General features: G+C 49.2%; 7 protein-coding genes across 7 annotated transcripts; 2 read left to right on the forward strand and 5 right to left on the reverse strand.

Annotated features, from left to right (window-relative positions):
* Nucleotides 1–60: 60 nt before the first annotated feature.
* On the forward strand, nucleotides 61–546 carry DEU56DRAFT_1131 (uncharacterized protein). Its single transcript, XM_041344613.1, has one exon. The coding sequence runs from the start codon at nucleotides 110–112 to the stop codon at nucleotides 362–364; it is 255 nt and encodes an 84-aa protein (XP_041215460.1). The 5' UTR covers nucleotides 61–109; the 3' UTR covers nucleotides 365–546.
* Nucleotides 547–1,414: 868 nt separating this feature from the next.
* DEU56DRAFT_905688 (COX4, subunit IV of cytochrome c oxidase) lies at nucleotides 1,415–2,193 on the reverse strand (the record flags this gene model as incomplete). Its single annotated transcript, XM_041356747.1, has 4 exons — nucleotides 1,415–1,464; nucleotides 1,524–1,610; nucleotides 1,670–1,804; nucleotides 1,959–2,193. The coding sequence occupies 4 exons, from the start codon at nucleotides 2,191–2,193 to the stop codon at nucleotides 1,415–1,417; spliced, it is 507 nt and encodes a 168-aa protein (XP_041215461.1).
* Nucleotides 2,194–3,895: 1,702 nt separating this feature from the next.
* DEU56DRAFT_762745 (maintenance of mitochondrial structure and function-domain-containing protein) lies at nucleotides 3,896–5,299 on the reverse strand. Its single transcript, XM_041350752.1, has 5 exons — nucleotides 5,254–5,299; nucleotides 5,172–5,199; nucleotides 4,891–5,121; nucleotides 4,660–4,838; nucleotides 3,896–4,607 (listed from the first exon to the last, which is right to left on the reverse strand). Exons 1-5 carry the CDS (start codon nucleotides 5,275–5,277, stop codon nucleotides 4,053–4,055), a joined length of 1,017 nt encoding a protein of 338 aa, XP_041215462.1. The 5' UTR covers nucleotides 5,278–5,299; the 3' UTR covers nucleotides 3,896–4,052.
* A 264-nt stretch (nucleotides 5,300–5,563) lies between these two features.
* On the forward strand, nucleotides 5,564–6,403 carry DEU56DRAFT_750223 (uncharacterized protein; the record flags this gene model as incomplete). The annotated part of the gene is made up of 5 exons (XM_041349520.1): nucleotides 5,564–5,618; nucleotides 5,684–5,743; nucleotides 5,802–5,946; nucleotides 6,005–6,126; nucleotides 6,177–6,403. The coding sequence occupies 5 exons, from the start codon at nucleotides 5,564–5,566 to the stop codon at nucleotides 6,401–6,403; spliced, it is 609 nt and encodes a 202-aa protein (XP_041215463.1).
* Nucleotides 6,404–7,141: 738 nt separating this feature from the next.
* Nucleotides 7,142–7,679, reverse strand: DEU56DRAFT_867138 (uncharacterized protein; the record flags this gene model as incomplete). The annotated part of the gene is made up of 2 exons (XM_041355405.1): nucleotides 7,142–7,615; nucleotides 7,668–7,679. The coding sequence occupies 2 exons, from the start codon at nucleotides 7,677–7,679 to the stop codon at nucleotides 7,142–7,144; spliced, it is 486 nt and encodes a 161-aa protein (XP_041215464.1).
* Nucleotides 7,680–7,918: 239 nt separating this feature from the next.
* Nucleotides 7,919–10,289, reverse strand: DEU56DRAFT_762752 (uncharacterized protein). Its single transcript, XM_041350753.1, has 6 exons — nucleotides 9,956–10,289; nucleotides 9,536–9,890; nucleotides 9,468–9,482; nucleotides 9,308–9,417; nucleotides 8,486–9,255; nucleotides 7,919–8,430 (listed from the first exon to the last, which is right to left on the reverse strand). Exons 1-6 carry the CDS (start codon nucleotides 10,227–10,229, stop codon nucleotides 8,152–8,154), a joined length of 1,803 nt encoding a protein of 600 aa, XP_041215465.1. The 5' UTR covers nucleotides 10,230–10,289; the 3' UTR covers nucleotides 7,919–8,151.
* A 705-nt stretch (nucleotides 10,290–10,994) lies between these two features.
* DEU56DRAFT_905694 (uncharacterized protein) lies at nucleotides 10,995–12,668 on the reverse strand (the record flags this gene model as incomplete). The annotated part of the gene is made up of 5 exons (XM_041356749.1): nucleotides 10,995–11,390; nucleotides 11,443–11,804; nucleotides 12,429–12,463; nucleotides 12,517–12,568; nucleotides 12,629–12,668. 5 exons carry the CDS (start codon nucleotides 12,666–12,668, stop codon nucleotides 10,995–10,997), a joined length of 885 nt encoding a protein of 294 aa, XP_041215466.1.
* Between the last annotated feature and the right edge of the window lie 3,009 nt (nucleotides 12,669–15,677).

Here is a 15,677-nt window from a genome sequence, read left to right on the forward strand (position 1 = left end):
CGACGAGCGAGCGCAGGTTTTATCGTGCGGACTTCAATCTGAAACAAGTTCACAAGACGGCGAGTACGAAAATTCACTATCTCCGATGAAGATTTAGAACCTGCTGGGCATGTGCCTGCATATGCTTGTTTGGCTACATCGCTCGTTAGCAATCACTGCCCTTGCATTGCAGATGGCACGTCACCAGTTTGCGGGTTCCGGTTTTCGGGTGCAAGATTGCATTTTGCTGTTGTGCCTAAGATCGTTTCAGCCTCGCCCGGCGGACCTACAATCTATCCCAAAGTGCATCACTAAATGCACCAACAGCCCCGCATTTGAAGTATGTCGCCATTGGTCCCCATCACATCATACGTGCCAATGGTGAGGTTTCACAGCCCCCAGCATAACACCTAACAGAGACAGCGCCCACATGAGTCAAAGCATGCAATTGGATACGTTTGCAGGCGCAAACTCCTGCCATGGTGCGGCGTGTGCGGCGTGCACTGTTTGGCTAGCACCATCGTCATACTGAGGTGACACCTCAGGTCGGAACCACCCGTTGCAGAAGCATGTTTGAGACTCAGAGTCCAAGCAGGTTCTTCGCTTCATTGTTCTGTCCTGCTTTTTCCGTTGCGATCATCGTTCCGCCTTCCAAATTATGATCACGACGATCTTGGTGCCGCCGCTATACCGCCCACGGACAGGCTATAAAGCAATCTATCAGCCATTCTTTTATTGCCTCTGAATATAGTTGCATCACGACGTCGAGATGGTGTGACCTTGCACTGCACTCAGGCTGCAATTGCTCATTCAGAGATCTCGGAGGCAGGCGTCATGGGTGAATTTGACCTGTTGGCCAGGTACCTTGGTCGGTTACGAAGCACTTTGTCAGGTCGCTCCCCGTTGGTCGGCTTGCATTTCTCGTGGCTTGCTTCCGACATACCTTTCACTGCCCTCCGACCATCGCTTCGTAGTGCATGGTGATGCCCTGGAATGTATTTCTTTGCTATGGTGCTGAATGTCGGTGGCGTATAATCGTATGCTCCCGATCCGGAACATGATTGAACGACGGAAACTCATTCGGTTACCTGTCTATGAATGCGCCCGTCTGCCCAGCCTGGCTTTGCCGCACCTGCGGTTTGGTAACATTGGTTATTTTCTATGTATTGGTATTGCTCTTCAAAACGCAAGGTTACCATGCCAAGCGTAAGCAGTGCCTTTCTTGATGCTTGCACAACTTAAATGGCATAGATCATACACAAATGAGGATTCTGGCGGATGCAGTATTGCAATTGCAAAAGTAAAGAAGAGGAAGGCAGACTCTACGGTATATGCTGATAATGTAAGTCTTTGTCTCTTCTCTTCACAGCAGACGCACGGAACAATGACCATAGTGCGCACAAGTGAGCAGCAGAGAACGAAGCCCAAAGTGCATTTATTTCGAGACGACGAAGCCCTTCCCAGAGTACCCTTCCGATGATATGCCTGTGCATCAAATCGGACATTAGCACTATGAAAACACATATAGGAGGAAAGACACAGACCGGAAATTGGGTTCGACTTTTGCTCGAGCAAGCGTTCATTGGTTGCTTCCTCCCATTCACGTGTAAGCGTTTTCGGTGGAGGTGGAGCTAAGGTTCAGGGGTATGTATATTAGAGCTCCGGCACACAAAAAATGAGAAAACCATACCTCGTGAGCGGATGGCAATGGAGAGCAGGCCAGCGACACCTACAAGGCCCATGGTGAAAAGGAAAACCTTGAGGCCCTGGCCAGGTGGGCTGACAGGAGCCCGGGGTCCATGTGGGCCAAAGGCAACATAGTATGCTATTGAGACACATTACACGAAAAGAAATAGCGTTTCATCGACCCCGACGTCACGATAATGCGTGATTTTGAATGGAGCAACAGGCCAAAAGAACTCATCAGTAAGGCACGTTAATCGGGAGCAGCCGAAGAGCGGAAGGACAGCAACACGCACCAGCTTTTTTCTCGTCCATGGAGAGCGTCTTCCAATCCTTCTTCTGCAACTCCTCGAGCTGCCGGTGGACAACTGCTTGCTCGCTCTTAGACATATTTTCCCATTGTGCCTCGACGTTGGAGAGAGGGATAACAGACGCGGTCACGGACGAGGAGGGTCCCGATGTGGGCACCTGAGCGGTTGTGGCCAGACGGCGCAAGGAGACTCTAGGACGCGCCAGGCGAATGGCTTGCATGAGGGATAATGAAAGCGAGTGTCGGTAGACGGAGGAGAGAAGTTGAGCAAGTGGAAATTAGCGGATAACAGGCCGTGGAAAAAATTAAGCTCGGCTGGCACCTGCAGCGGATTTCGCGCAATCGGCGTGAACCGGGTTGGATGTACACACCCCTGCCAACCTCCTGCAAATTCTGACATGCATGATGAACTTGTACAGTGATATTAATGGTGCTGCGAATAGCTGCTAGTATTCTGCCAACAGATACGCGTACGGAGTAACAGATTCAGATCCAAACACTTCAACAGCAAACCAGAAAGAGATCAAGATGAAGCAGCTAGGAATACATGATATCACATCACTCAAGCACCCTCAGCAGCCGCCGCACCTGAACAGTCACGAGAAATATGGCTGGGACGTAGATTAATGGAAGAACGACGAGGACGAGTGGAGATACTTACCCTTCTGAACCACATGTGTAGCAGGCGCGCCTCTGAGGTTGGGGGCAGTCACGGCTGATGTGGCCCTAAATCGGCGAATGTGAGCCAGAGAACCTGATATGCAGAACAACGTACCACGCCCGAGCAGTTATAGCACTTAGAACCTTGAACACAGTCACGCGACAGATGGCCTACACCACCGCAGGTATAGCTGCGTACGGCAAATCAGTGCAAATGTAAGATGAGCACAACAAAAACTAACCAAGTCTTCGAGCCTCCACCACCAAAAGAAGAATAACTGCCGCCGCCGCCTCCACTTCCGTAGCTAGTGTTGCCTCCCGCGGCTTCAGGACATGCGCGGGCAATGTGGCCGGGTTTGCCGCAGCGGTAACACTCCTGGCTGGAGAATCCCCCACTATAGCCCCCACTGCCGCCGCCGCCGCTTGCACCGCCATCTGGGCAATCACGAGACTGGAATCGATGAGTAAGAATATTGACCAACATTCCTGAAAAACATACAATGTGACCCTCCTGACCACATTTGTAGCAAGACTTGGCCTTGACTTCCATCGTGCAATCACGAGAAACGTGACCCTCCAAACCACCTGCAGATATCGTGAACACCGCAAAGAAATGTACTCAGCAATGACATACAGTTGTAGCTAAACAAGGCGAGCGGAAATGAGACGACGCCCAACATAAACAAGATCAATAGTTACCAAGTGGGAGTTCCTGCCTTGGGACAGTTAGCAGCTTGATGGCCGACTGTTTTCATGAAGATCGGAGGTACAGAACCAAGCAGGGCAGAGAGTTAGATGACGAGCAATGCAATATATTGCGATTTTGTGCGAGCCGTCGACGATAACATGCGTCATCGGTAGATATGAGCAAAAGAACATAGCGATCAACGTCAGCACCGTCCACCGAAATTCGAAAATGTAAATAAGAACGAAGGAAATAGCAATGGCTACAGGGCCTTTCCTTCGCCATGTCGACGAAGAATTGCTCAAAAGCTGAGAACAAACAACACGGAAACACCACGCACAGCCTCCGCAGTTGAAACATCCACGAGCGCCAGACATGTTGTATAATGAACCTGCGCAGGAAAATCATGGTTAGGGGTCCGTGCACGATTCACGCAGCCGTTGATGGTCTCAGCGCAAAATGTGCATTGGACAAGGTAGACTTCCTAGACAAGAATCGACGTACTTTTCTGCGAAAGATTGTGGAGTGAAGAGGAGGAGGACGCAAAAAATGCCTCAAGGTGATGAATGAAAAAAGAAAAGCGCTTCCATAATCAAGCGGCACTTCATCGGGCACGTGCTCATCACATGTTCAACCATTTTAGGGAAAACTATATGTAGCTGCTTCTGCACAGCAACTTGAAGTAGTCGTGCCGGAATGATGGCAACGGTAGGTACTGAACAAATGGCGACTTCATCATAGCCCTTTGTCTGCGTCTTTCTTACTCGAGTCCTTTCCCTTCTCTCCATCCTTCTTGGTATCCTCCGACTTTTTCGCGTCGCCGTTAGCCGTCTTTTTATCCTTGTCCTTCTCATCTACGCCTTCTTCTTGCTCTGCTCGCCCTATCGTGGCTTTGTTATCCACTAGAGCATGCAACGCGATGACAGCCCGCAGCAAACTGCTCAGATACACCACGAGTAGTTGATCATTTGTGCTCGATGCGAAGCTTTGTGTTGTCACCGGATTGCTCAAGTCAGGAAGTAGGTTGAGCGCGTCTTGCAGGTGGTAAATTATTTGGTGATTGACTGGCATCGTGCCCGCTGCAACATCCTGAAGATACTTGTGTACGTCTCGTAGTCGGGATTGCAGTCCTTGAAGTGATGCGAGTTGCTCAGAAACGCGTGTTGAGAGGGTGGTGGTGGTCGAGTCTTTGATATCGCGCAGAAGATGTTCGACACCGATTTCCTCAGCTTCTTCAGCTTCTATTGCAGAAGGGACATGAAGGAATGTCTTGCGTGTTTCCGTGCCATCCTGAAGTCATAGAATCGGTACAAGTATAGATTGCAGAGGAGGAAAGACATACGTCTTTGATCTCTTCTACTGCAAAGTACGCATCCGTCGGTATTCCGACGGCCTGTGGTCGTACATCAACGATAACCATCACTGGTTTGGCAATGTAACGTTTAAAAAGATCATTAATTTCCTGGTCCGAGGCTCGTAGTTTTGGTCCCGTGTGGTACCATCCGATCATCCGCTCCTTTGCTGCAATCTCATTAAGCATCTATGAGGGTTACTTAGATGAAGAGGAACGCACCGTTGACTTTCTTGAACATATCATACATCCCTTCAATATAGTTATGGTCTAGGAACCACGTCTTGCTATCTCTTTCGTCCTCCTCGAACGGGATCCCAAATGAATTGGCAACGTTGACGGTCTTGCCGTTATCCTGGCCCAGAAGAACGCCAACAACACGCTTTGATGAGGTGCGCGAGACGGTACGCGCATGGTGATCAGTAACGGAGAGCAAGACCAATGGATGAACAACTTGGATGTGTTAATTCTATGTGGGGGTATCCGAGGGGGTGGTTGCTCACCAACTGTCGTTCCAGCAAGTGCTGTTAACTGCAAATTGAATAAGTATCCTAATAATCCGGTGTGAGCAGTGTTACAACTCACTTGCTCACTTGTTGATGCCACCATGATCTGTAGTGCTGAAGCAAAGGGTCTTCATGACCGCATGCACTGGCACTGGCGGACGCGCGTTGTGTTGATGCATATTTGTGCAGTATCTTATTAGGGCAGCTTCTCCCTGTGTTGGTTGGGCGCTTTCTCAGAAGCTTCTCACAACGTTATCCTACCCGTTCTGTCAGTGAGAAATATGAACACCATGATTCTGTTGAAGGTGGATTTTCATCAGGATCGCTTTTCGAACGTTGCCCACATCCGCATAACTTTTAGACTAACTGTGCTTGTTTAACGTATCACCATGGGAAGACATCAAACCGTTGCTGTGCAGCACCGGACACAGCGTCAGGCCAAATGTGACTCCTCTTCCCTTAAAACCACTCCGCCCTCGTATGCAACAAGTTGCTGCTACCTGCTGTAGATGGATTCTCTCCCAATGCGATCGTATGGCGGAAGGCGAAAAAACTATTACCACATCCAGGTTTCTGGCAAGTGAATCACAATGATAAGGCCTTCAGGATGCTCACAATACTCCACAGATATTAGCGCCTCCATAGAACCAGACGATCCAGAGTGCCCGCCTGGGCCTTACAAATGCTACGTGGAGGTCGGTGTCGACGCTGTTCGCAAGCGAACTCGAGTCTCTGCCCGCGGGCAGTACGCCTGGAATGAGGCGTTTGAATTGTAAGGGATATTACCTATCATGTGATTGCTTATAGCTCAACAGTCCCCTCTTCAATAGTTCAGTGAGAGAGGACTGGCCTATATGCATCCACTTGATAGCAAAACGTGCTTTCTGCAAGGATGTGCTCCTCGCATCATCTGGTGACTATATGCAGTTACCTACATCAACACAAACGAAAGGTCTTGCGGCCTTTACAAGTCATCATAAACATGTACTCATACTTTTCTAGTCGTCTCACAAATTTTGAGGCATGTACATGTACAAGGGCGGAATGGAGGCCCTTCCATATATCAGGCTAGCGTAACATTAAAGCTTCAGCTGATAGACCCGCATCCTATCACTGACCCATCATCCTCGGTTCATGCCGAGGAGTCCTTTATCGAGGACGTTGGTGAGCTCATTGCGGCACCAAATCTCTCCAGCGCAGAGCTCGGAGCATTCAGCGGCAAGGTCTGATACCCTACGTTCCTAACGAATATTTATGCTCAATGTGCCCCAGATGCTACGACATTCTAGCGCCGGTTTTGGCTGCCACTCTTTTTCAGACGGTTCATCTTTTGTAGTCTCGCTTCATACTGGTGAAGGCGATAGCCTTTACTCCATCAACTCCCCAAACACCGACCACGACGAAGTGTTAGTGTCCCCCATCTCCGATTTACCTCAAGGAGATTGTTTTCCTCCGAGACCCCAAGAGGTGGATGATGCAGAACAAAATTCGGTCCTAGAGGCAACTCTCACAGATCACACTCCGACGGGCAACATCAACGACAGCGAACTGTCGGGAACAGATAAATCGTTACCTGCCGACACGATCAATTCCATCCCGAACGTAAGTTTTCGTTCGTGTGGAGATCTTAGAGCCTTGTCGAACTGACATTTTCAATGTGCAGGATACTGCACCTCGGACAAAACACAAATTATCTATGAAGACATTGAGCTTTCGCTCTAATCGTAGTGCAACATTGAGTGGGGCGCAAGATTGTCACGCACGTTGGAGACGAGTCAAAGCATTCTTATTTAGCTGGCGCACTCCCCAGGATGACAGCCACCCGTGAACCATCAGACATATGCTTTGCATTCAAGTTGCAAATTAAAAACACAATAATACATCCTCGATATTTCTCCCTCATTCTGAATAACCGCCTTGTCAACGAGACACGATTGCCAGTGGCGTACGATATACGGACCAATTGCTCAAGGGTTCTTCGCGAGGTATTCTTTGATACCATCCACAATGACAGCATGGTCGTCCTCTTGCGTGAGGCCACTAACCACTATCACTCCCACGGCCCCCTCCACGCCCTTAACCTTCACTGGGAAACCTCCGCCATGCACTGCATATATGCTCGGATCGCTCATCTCATACAACTCCTGCAGTGTCTTTGCTCGGGCCTGCAGTCTCAATCTCATGAGCATCGTTGAGCATCCCCAACGGAGCACCACTGCCTCTTTGCGCTTCACCCAGTGCATGTTGTCTGGAAGCGTACCAGGTCCTGAGGTGGCGAAGAAGAGGAGCTGGGATGAGTTCGCGTGTGCGATATAGACGACGACAGGGCGCGTGAAGTTTTGTTGGGCGTTGGTGCGGATGATGTTCCCGATCTCCCAGGCGACATTGCTGTCGAAGGAGGGGAGGCGGCATGCTTCCTCTTGGGTAGTGACAGATTCGACCTTGGATGTCTTAGCTGTGATGTTCGTATTAATCAATGTGGCTACAACTCACCGTGAGCGACATGGCTGTGGACAACTAGAATTCAGACAGGGTTAGGAAATGTCAGAGGTGGTCAGGAGTCTCTTATATAAAGGCATAGGGACCACGTATATACTGGTGTTTGAAAGCCACCCAAATTTATGGATTCTGCAATTGGTCCACGAGAAAAGAAAACACAACCAGCAGGTTGAGCTTGGATGTCAGGAGGACTCGCATACGGTCCGCGTTTCCGAGCGGGGAGAAAATCGCCGATTCCGGGGAGAGATTAACATGAACGAATAGGTGATGCATATACAATCGACGAATACACAAATGACAGTATAGCTGCATCCCATCTAAATCTCTGGGAGCGCGACAGTGATAACCCCCCGAGGAAAAACAAGCGACATGTAGGTAGTAGCAGTGTGTATCCAAAATATCCAAAATGTCTTGATTTCAGTCTCCGGTCATCACCAGAAGGATGACATTAGATACTAGCTTCAGAAAACAAAAAGCTCTAGAAACCATATGGCGCAACTCGCCTGATGCACTTGGGCTGGGGCTTCCTCCAGTCATCATCCTGTGGAGTCGACAGCTGCACGAGGAGTTCGTGCTTGAGAGATGGACTGTCTGGAAAGGATGCATTGGTAATATCACTGATCTCATATTTGTTATATGGAGGATGGCCTTCATACGGAGGACGGCCTTTATACGGAGGACGGCCTGGATACGGAGGACGGCCTGGCCGACCATGCCTTGGCACATTTATGGGCCAGCTAGGAAGGTAGCACATTTCCTAAGGGACACGCGAGTGAGATGCATATAAGCAGCACATAGTGTCAAAAACTTACCTCAGGTCCGCAAGCTGGACGGCACCTTACCCACACGCTCCAATCTAGCCATGCCATTAGAGCACTTAATTCATGCCTCCATGTGTCTATCACGCGAACAATTTGTGCAGCGTCCGGAGTAGAATCACGGGGGAGATATAGATCAAGGTCCGCAAGGACGCCAGTGACCCACATCTTCGTAATAACGCGACATATCTCGCGTGTAGTCTCTTGTGCTGCATTCAACAGAAGGCGTTCTGAGGGGTTCAAGCTCGAAATATATGATACGATGGGCGATGTGTGCGCGGTCCCACATGCTTTGAATACTGGTGTCGCCCAGGAGTGAGATGAATTGTACGATGCGCTGGGGGGGACAACATTGTAGAAAATGTATGGGGTGAGCATCACGCGCAGCTGGGCATGCACCTTCATTGCTCGGTCCATATGTGTGTCATTTTTCGAGTTGAGAAGGTAGTCCATCAAGTCGAGGCGCTCCGAGTAACGTTCCACGATAACTCTAAAAATAGTTTTCCAGTCGATGCCACTGAGATCACCTCGATGTCGCTCTAATGCCTGGGAGACGCTATGCCTAACCACCTCGATATCTGCAGAAGATATGGTTCCTATGCCGTGGTCGCACCGTTCCTGGCCGTCGCGTGAACCAACGAGTGACGGTGCAAGCGTGGTGTCGTACAGTGAGACGATTCCAGCTAGATCAAGGTCAATTCGTGTATCCCCGGGGTATCGATTATGCCACGACCCTGAGTGCATTACTTCGAACATGCGGTTCACTAGAAATATAGATTAGGATGACACGAGGAAGACAAAAACACAGAGACTTGCTAAAAGGATTTGGTATTCTTGGGACTATAGAAGCCGGTTCGACAATGCTCGCAAGGTGGGACCAGGAGACGACTTCCAGGCCAGCGGAAAAATCACAAAGCATAACTTCACTTACGGAAACAAATCAGTTGAAGAGACAAGGCGAAAATCAAGAACACACAAGTCCATTTCCATTCTGTAAAAAAAGTTCAACTCCATAACAAGATAATGCCAGGCAGATTGGCTTACCGAACATAACCATCAACAGCGTATGGTGCTCCCCATTCGCACAAATCTAAAATGCGCTGATCCTCCTTAAACCGCCAATCAGGTCTCATTTCTCCCCATGCAATGATATCTTGAGTGTCAAGAGTACCATTTATGGTATTGGCTGCGCTAGTCCCGTCAAAATAAAGGACTTTGAGGGGACGAGTTGCTGCAAGCGTCAAGTGCCAACATCCTGTATCGGGCGCGCCTTGGCAGAAGAGGATGGAGTGTTCTGGATCTGTGGCCGTCCACTCAGGAACCGTAGGGATTTTGTCACTGACAGCTCCGTGATACAACAAGGTGCCTTTGGGAATTATTCCGGGAACGATTGTGTGGCCTGGTAGGGTCATAGTAATAACAATACGCGTCAGACATTCTCGTCAAGGTCAAAATAAGACTGACCGTTCCGATAGCGCGTGTTCGGCCAATGCTGGAGCAACGAATTCACAGTTTCGAATACAAAATGCCCTGTTGCATTAGCGAGAGGTGGCTCATTAAGCTGCCAAGGTGAAAGGTCGAGGCTATCCGAGTCCAGAGGGCTGGCGGGGTTATATGATGAAATTATCGTAGATGCAGTTCCGAGTTCCAGTAACGCCTTGCCATCAGAAGACAAGCCCAACGGGACTTGCGCTGCTAGTGACGGTAAGATAAAGCATCCAACAAACGTCGACAACATCCTCGACCAAGTACTCCAGCTGAAATCAGTACGGTTGTTCAATAATCCAAGGAAGACGCCAGCGCATAATCAATGTGCAGTTGCGCGCAGCAGCTTGCACAGTTTGGTATGTACTAAAAATAGTACGGCCCTGGACCCTGCAGAACTTTTAGCAAGAGCGACCGGCTGGTCCAGCTCGCTTTCATGATGAACTTGTACATTGGAAACTGAAAACAAGTCTCCTTCAAACACTGAGCAATTAGGATTGACCTTGAATTAGTAACCGAGACTCTCGAAAACTGCTGCTGATAAGGAACTGAAGTTACTGAACGCGTTTACTGAAAGCAGCCGTTAACTTCAGGTCACGTTCCACCAGGTTCCACTCCCACGAATTCGACAAGCGCTGGCGATGTGGCATGCAACCAACCATCACTGCGCGGCTCTCCCGATGGACCGCTATTCATCATCTCGAATTCGCAACTGCCTGAATTTTACTTCGAAGACGATGCGGTGTCGTCACGAATAATCTCGTCCGTCGTCGTTGCATCTTATCCTAGTTCAAGAAAGTTGCAATGTCTGTTACTGAGGTTTTGGCTGTACAGACTTGAGCATAGTGCAGATGGACTGGGTACGCTGCTTCAAGCAGTGCTTAGCATCTTATTCGCACTTTGCGGAACTACTCAATGATTGTTGACCTGCCGTTCGTCCTCCTTCTGGGTTCTGAGTCTGGCGTTCGCGGCAGGCTGCTGCTACCCCTGCCTGATGTTCGGCCAATGACCAGCGGCATCAACAGCTTTTCCCCATGAGTTTCGGCTCCTGCTTATTGTTTCGCAACCGTGTCTGCCTGCTTCTCCGCCTGGTTTCTTTTACCAGCTGATCATCTTCTGACTTCTTCTTGGCTGACTTCTCTTCACCCTCGGCTTTGCATTTCGCCAGTTTACCCTCAGCGGACTTGCGTTCAGCTTGCAACCTTGCTCGTTCATCCTCTGATCTCTTCCTCTCTGCAACCGTAGCTGCCTCGATCTTGTCGTGCAAGACCTTGCACAAACAATACTCAACCCAAGCGGCAGACACTTCCGCAATGAGTGGGCGTTGCATGAGAGGAGAGGGACATCCAGCAACGTGCAGGTACAAGTACAAGTGGCTAGCGTCTTCGATGATGCGGACATGAGGGAGGAGTTGCTGTTGGTTGATATAGTGGTTCCGCTGGCCAGTGCGACAAGTTCTCCTTGACGGCTTGCACAGATAAGAGGCGCATGGTGGTCACACTATCGATCGTCTGTGTAGGAAATCCTACCCCAATGCGATAAATGTATATCCAGGGGGTGTCTGTAGTAGTCCCATCAAGAACGGGTCCAGCATTTGAACTGGAGCCAGAGGTCTTGGTGAGCAGTATGCTTGTTTGAATCATAGATGTGGCCTGGCCGTTTACTGTGCCGTATTTGATGGTATATTCAAGCGACGTGAAGGTCGGATAGACCATCTCGTCTGGGATGGGAACATTCAGCGAGAACATCCAATTGCCATGGCCATTGTTGACAAGCTCAGGAATGGCCTCATTGAAATATGACCCATGGGTGTAAGTCTCACTAATATCTATGGGTGAAAAGTTGGTTGAGTCAGATTGAATATAGGTGGAGTGGTGAATGATTAAATTGCTAGAGCCATACTATCCGTTACACTCTATTCGTGACGGTCCACCATTTCGTGAGTCACACTTGTGTCACGAATAGTAACGGGCAGTCACACTGGCCGTGCTCACGTGCTCACGGATTGCAGCTGCAAAAACACGCTGTAAAATTTAATGTCCGACGTCGGCAGCCACGGCAGGTGACACCAAATCGTGATTTTTGCTGCTGTCACACTGAAAACACGATCTCCACCATTTCTCAACGGATTTGTTTCGTTTCACTTGGAATATGCTAGTATAGTATGTAGAATATACTCATGGTGAAGTAGCTAAAGTAATTACTTTAAAATTGAGTGCTGCAGACAAAATCACGAAATATTGGACCGTCACGAATAGAGTGTAACGGATAGTATGTTCGACAGGATGGTATGTGGTAATTGGTCTTGGATGTCGGTCATTAATATTGCCAATGCATAAGACCGAGCTTTAAATACTGAAAGCGGAATGCCGATAACCACTCGAATTCTCGCCGCGGGCGAAGTGTTGCCCAGAAATGCGAATCGACCTGATCAATCCTTTTTATCGCACACCTCTTATGCCGGGATATTCAAATGGCTCCATAGCCCTGAACAGTAATCAAACAAGTGCCTAGACCCGCAGCAAGGACTCCTCACTTACATCCACATCACAGCCCTGGCATCGGGCTGATCAAAATCTAATGCTCGCCGGGCTAGGTGTTTATGTTCAATGTGTATGATTATACTGATTGATTTGTTCGATGGGTACGTACCCCCAAGTATATTTGATGAATTTCCCGCTGAGCTCTTCATCGTTTTGACAGGACACTATCAGACGCCCGCCGTGATATCAAGCGCTCGATCTGCTGATTGGCTATCCTGTAATCAACAACAGGCGCCTTTCCACGCACGAAGTCCACCTTTCCATCGTACCATATTCCACGTGTTTGGATCCGATTTGCGTGCATAGTCATTGGTACAGAACACGCGATAAGTGGGCGCGTAGTCTTTACTTCTGTGCTGCGACCTCCCTAGATTTTGATCAAGCCTAGATCTGCCGAATGACACATTTCATGCCTCGTGTGTCGTGATTGTCCTTCAGAGTCGGAAGTTTAACGTTCATGGTTTTGCGCATGCACAATGAATGATATTGTCTCTACGACATGATCGGACGTACCAGTGGCCTATTACCATGCATTCTAAACAGGTGAGTCGCTAAGTGGGAACACCACAGGGCATGCCAGGCAAAATCTACAAGTTCAGATCAACACTACTTTTTACTACACCTGACCGGAGGATTGCGACCGCATACATCTTATCTATAAAAGCGCCGACGTAGGTTCTAGCGCCAGAACAGAATACTTGCTAGTCACCCCTGAGACACGATGTCTCCTTCAAAGTCCGACGCTCGTGTCCTGCCACTTGTGAACGCCGAGAAGTTAGAACCAGACTAGTGACCTTTTTTTTATTTTAAAAAAACCTTTTATTGTCGTCGTAGGCTAGCCTAATGTTGACAGTACTTGATTGACCCTGCCCCGCAAGGTGGTATAGGCCTCCTTGATGCCGTGGCGAAGCAGGGTGCGTTACAAAAGATTATGAAAAGAGAGGCGAATTGTGAGCGGTGGACGTGATAATAGCATTATCATCTGGGACGTCGAGAGCGAGCAGATGTCATTCGACCCATCGCTGATGAAACACAGAAGCTGGGCGTTATTGGTGTGCTTCTTCCCCGGTGAAAAGAGAGTTGCTAGCGGGGTTGGAAGACAAATCGTATGGGATTCGGAGAGTCTCTGTCTGACTGGCGCTGTTCTCGAAACAGTCATTGTCACGGTTGCGGCATTCAGCCCAAATGGGCTAAAATTAGCCTCTGGATCAGCTGACCGTATGCCATCTGGGTTTGGCGATTATGCCACAATTCTTCTCGAAGTATGCGCTCACCAAGATTTGGTTCGAGGTAATATTGTCTGATCGGCTGACGGCCAGCAACTTGTCTCCGCATCATACAATCAAGTTCTGGGACTCGCCGACTGGATACCTGCAAATTGGTCAGCCTCGTACCGGTCACGTTGCCTGGATTCTGTCGCACCGGCACCAGTGGAGCACAGAGACACACCAGCACATAGGACAGGCGCTCGTGCATACCGCGTTGCAATTTCCCCTAATGGGGAGTTGCTCGTCAATGGAGATGTCCAAGGGAAGGTTTGCCTCTGGTGTATTAAGGACGTACTCGAGCAACATGTCGCAGAAGATCACGACAATGACGAGTTCACTGACGATCATGACAGTTTGAACGATCATCCCTGAAATTGATGAAGCCTCTGGCAGTGAAGACAACCACTCACTATTTGATGTGAGCCTTTATGGCGCACTGGCAGACAGCATTTGGAACGCCCAAGGATGGACTGTCCAAGAATTCCTCGCCCCCAGCATCGTTCTCTTCTACCAAGCACATTGGACCCTCTACCTCAATGACCGCTCTCACAACCACAAGGAGTCTGTCAATATCATGCAGGAGTTGGAGAATTCAACAGGCATAGATGCGCGGTCCCTCGTCACTTTCAGTCCGGGGATGGCAGGCGCGCGTGAGAAACGCTGGTGGACATCAAGCCGTGTCACCGCGTTACAGGGGGGCATTGCGTACTCATCATATGGCATCCATCTATCTGTCATTTACGGCGAGAACAAAAAAAAAAGCGCTCGGACGGCTTTTACAGGAGATCACCGCTAAGTCGGGCGGCGTTACTGCCCTGGACGGGATCATAAAATAATCCGGCTTCAATAGCTGTCTCCCAGCCGACATCACATGGTACAAAGTTCCACCGACCGCGTACGCTGCCGTTCTCTATCAGAAGACGAAATGCAAACGGCCTCCACGTGCGAGATTCTGTGGCTGTGGAGGCGGCTTTGAAACTTTATACCCCTTCTTGACAACCTTAATCCCCCTCGTTTCGCGAACTCCAGTCCACAGCTGTGTTGCGTCGCATTTTCTCTCACAGATGTCAGATGGAGCAGATCAGGAGTCGTGTTTTATCTATGATGTCAAGGCAGATGGGCTCTTGGCAAGATTTACGAATCAACAGGAGACAGACTGATTCGCGCCTTCCAAGTCCCTTCGGCAGACATTCTTCAGTGCAACCGTCGTGGTCTCGAGCTGCCTGATTTTGCAGGCGAGCAGCAGGGCGTAGACGATCAGCCCGAGCCTTTGTCTCCTTCGGATGATCCTGCTGGAGGAAACGAAACACTTGATTCGGAGTTTCACTTGCGAGCGTCAAGTTGGACAGCCTTTTGGCGTTTTTTTTTGCTGGTGCAGCAGCTCAGTGGGGAATACAAGAGAATGGCTTCGGATCATAATATCATTGCGCGTCAGAGATATCGCAGTCATCTGAAGAACGGAGATCTCTGATGGGGTTTTACAGCACATACGTGGAACAACTCATCTAGGCATTTTGTATTGTACTGACTTGTAACAGGAAAGCGAATTTAACAGCGACCGAACAGAAGGTTCGACGAGGCCCATCCAGAAGCACGAACATCACCATGACATTTACACAGCTCTCTATTTTGCAACAGGGTCTATCGTTTTTAATATTAATGTCCGTTGATCGCTAGCTGGCTATTTGCTTTCACTCTACAAAGCAATCAAAGCGGCTGTTGCTATCTGGGGATCCGCGCAGATGCTGAAGGTGATTGGACATACGGTATCAAGTTTCGTTATTGTTCAAGCGAAGACCGGAGACCTTCTCTTTAATGATCATCCAGGGCCTGCGTCATGAGTTGCGTGCTCTGACTGGCGGTGCTTGATAAATTTGCACGTGCATAGAC

Source organism: Suillus clintonianus (assembly GCF_016758775.1).
Source record: "Suillus clintonianus strain FC179 chromosome Unknown DEU56scaffold_1, whole genome shotgun sequence".
Classification (NCBI taxonomy): Eukaryota; Fungi; Basidiomycota; class Agaricomycetes; order Boletales; family Suillaceae; genus Suillus; species Suillus clintonianus.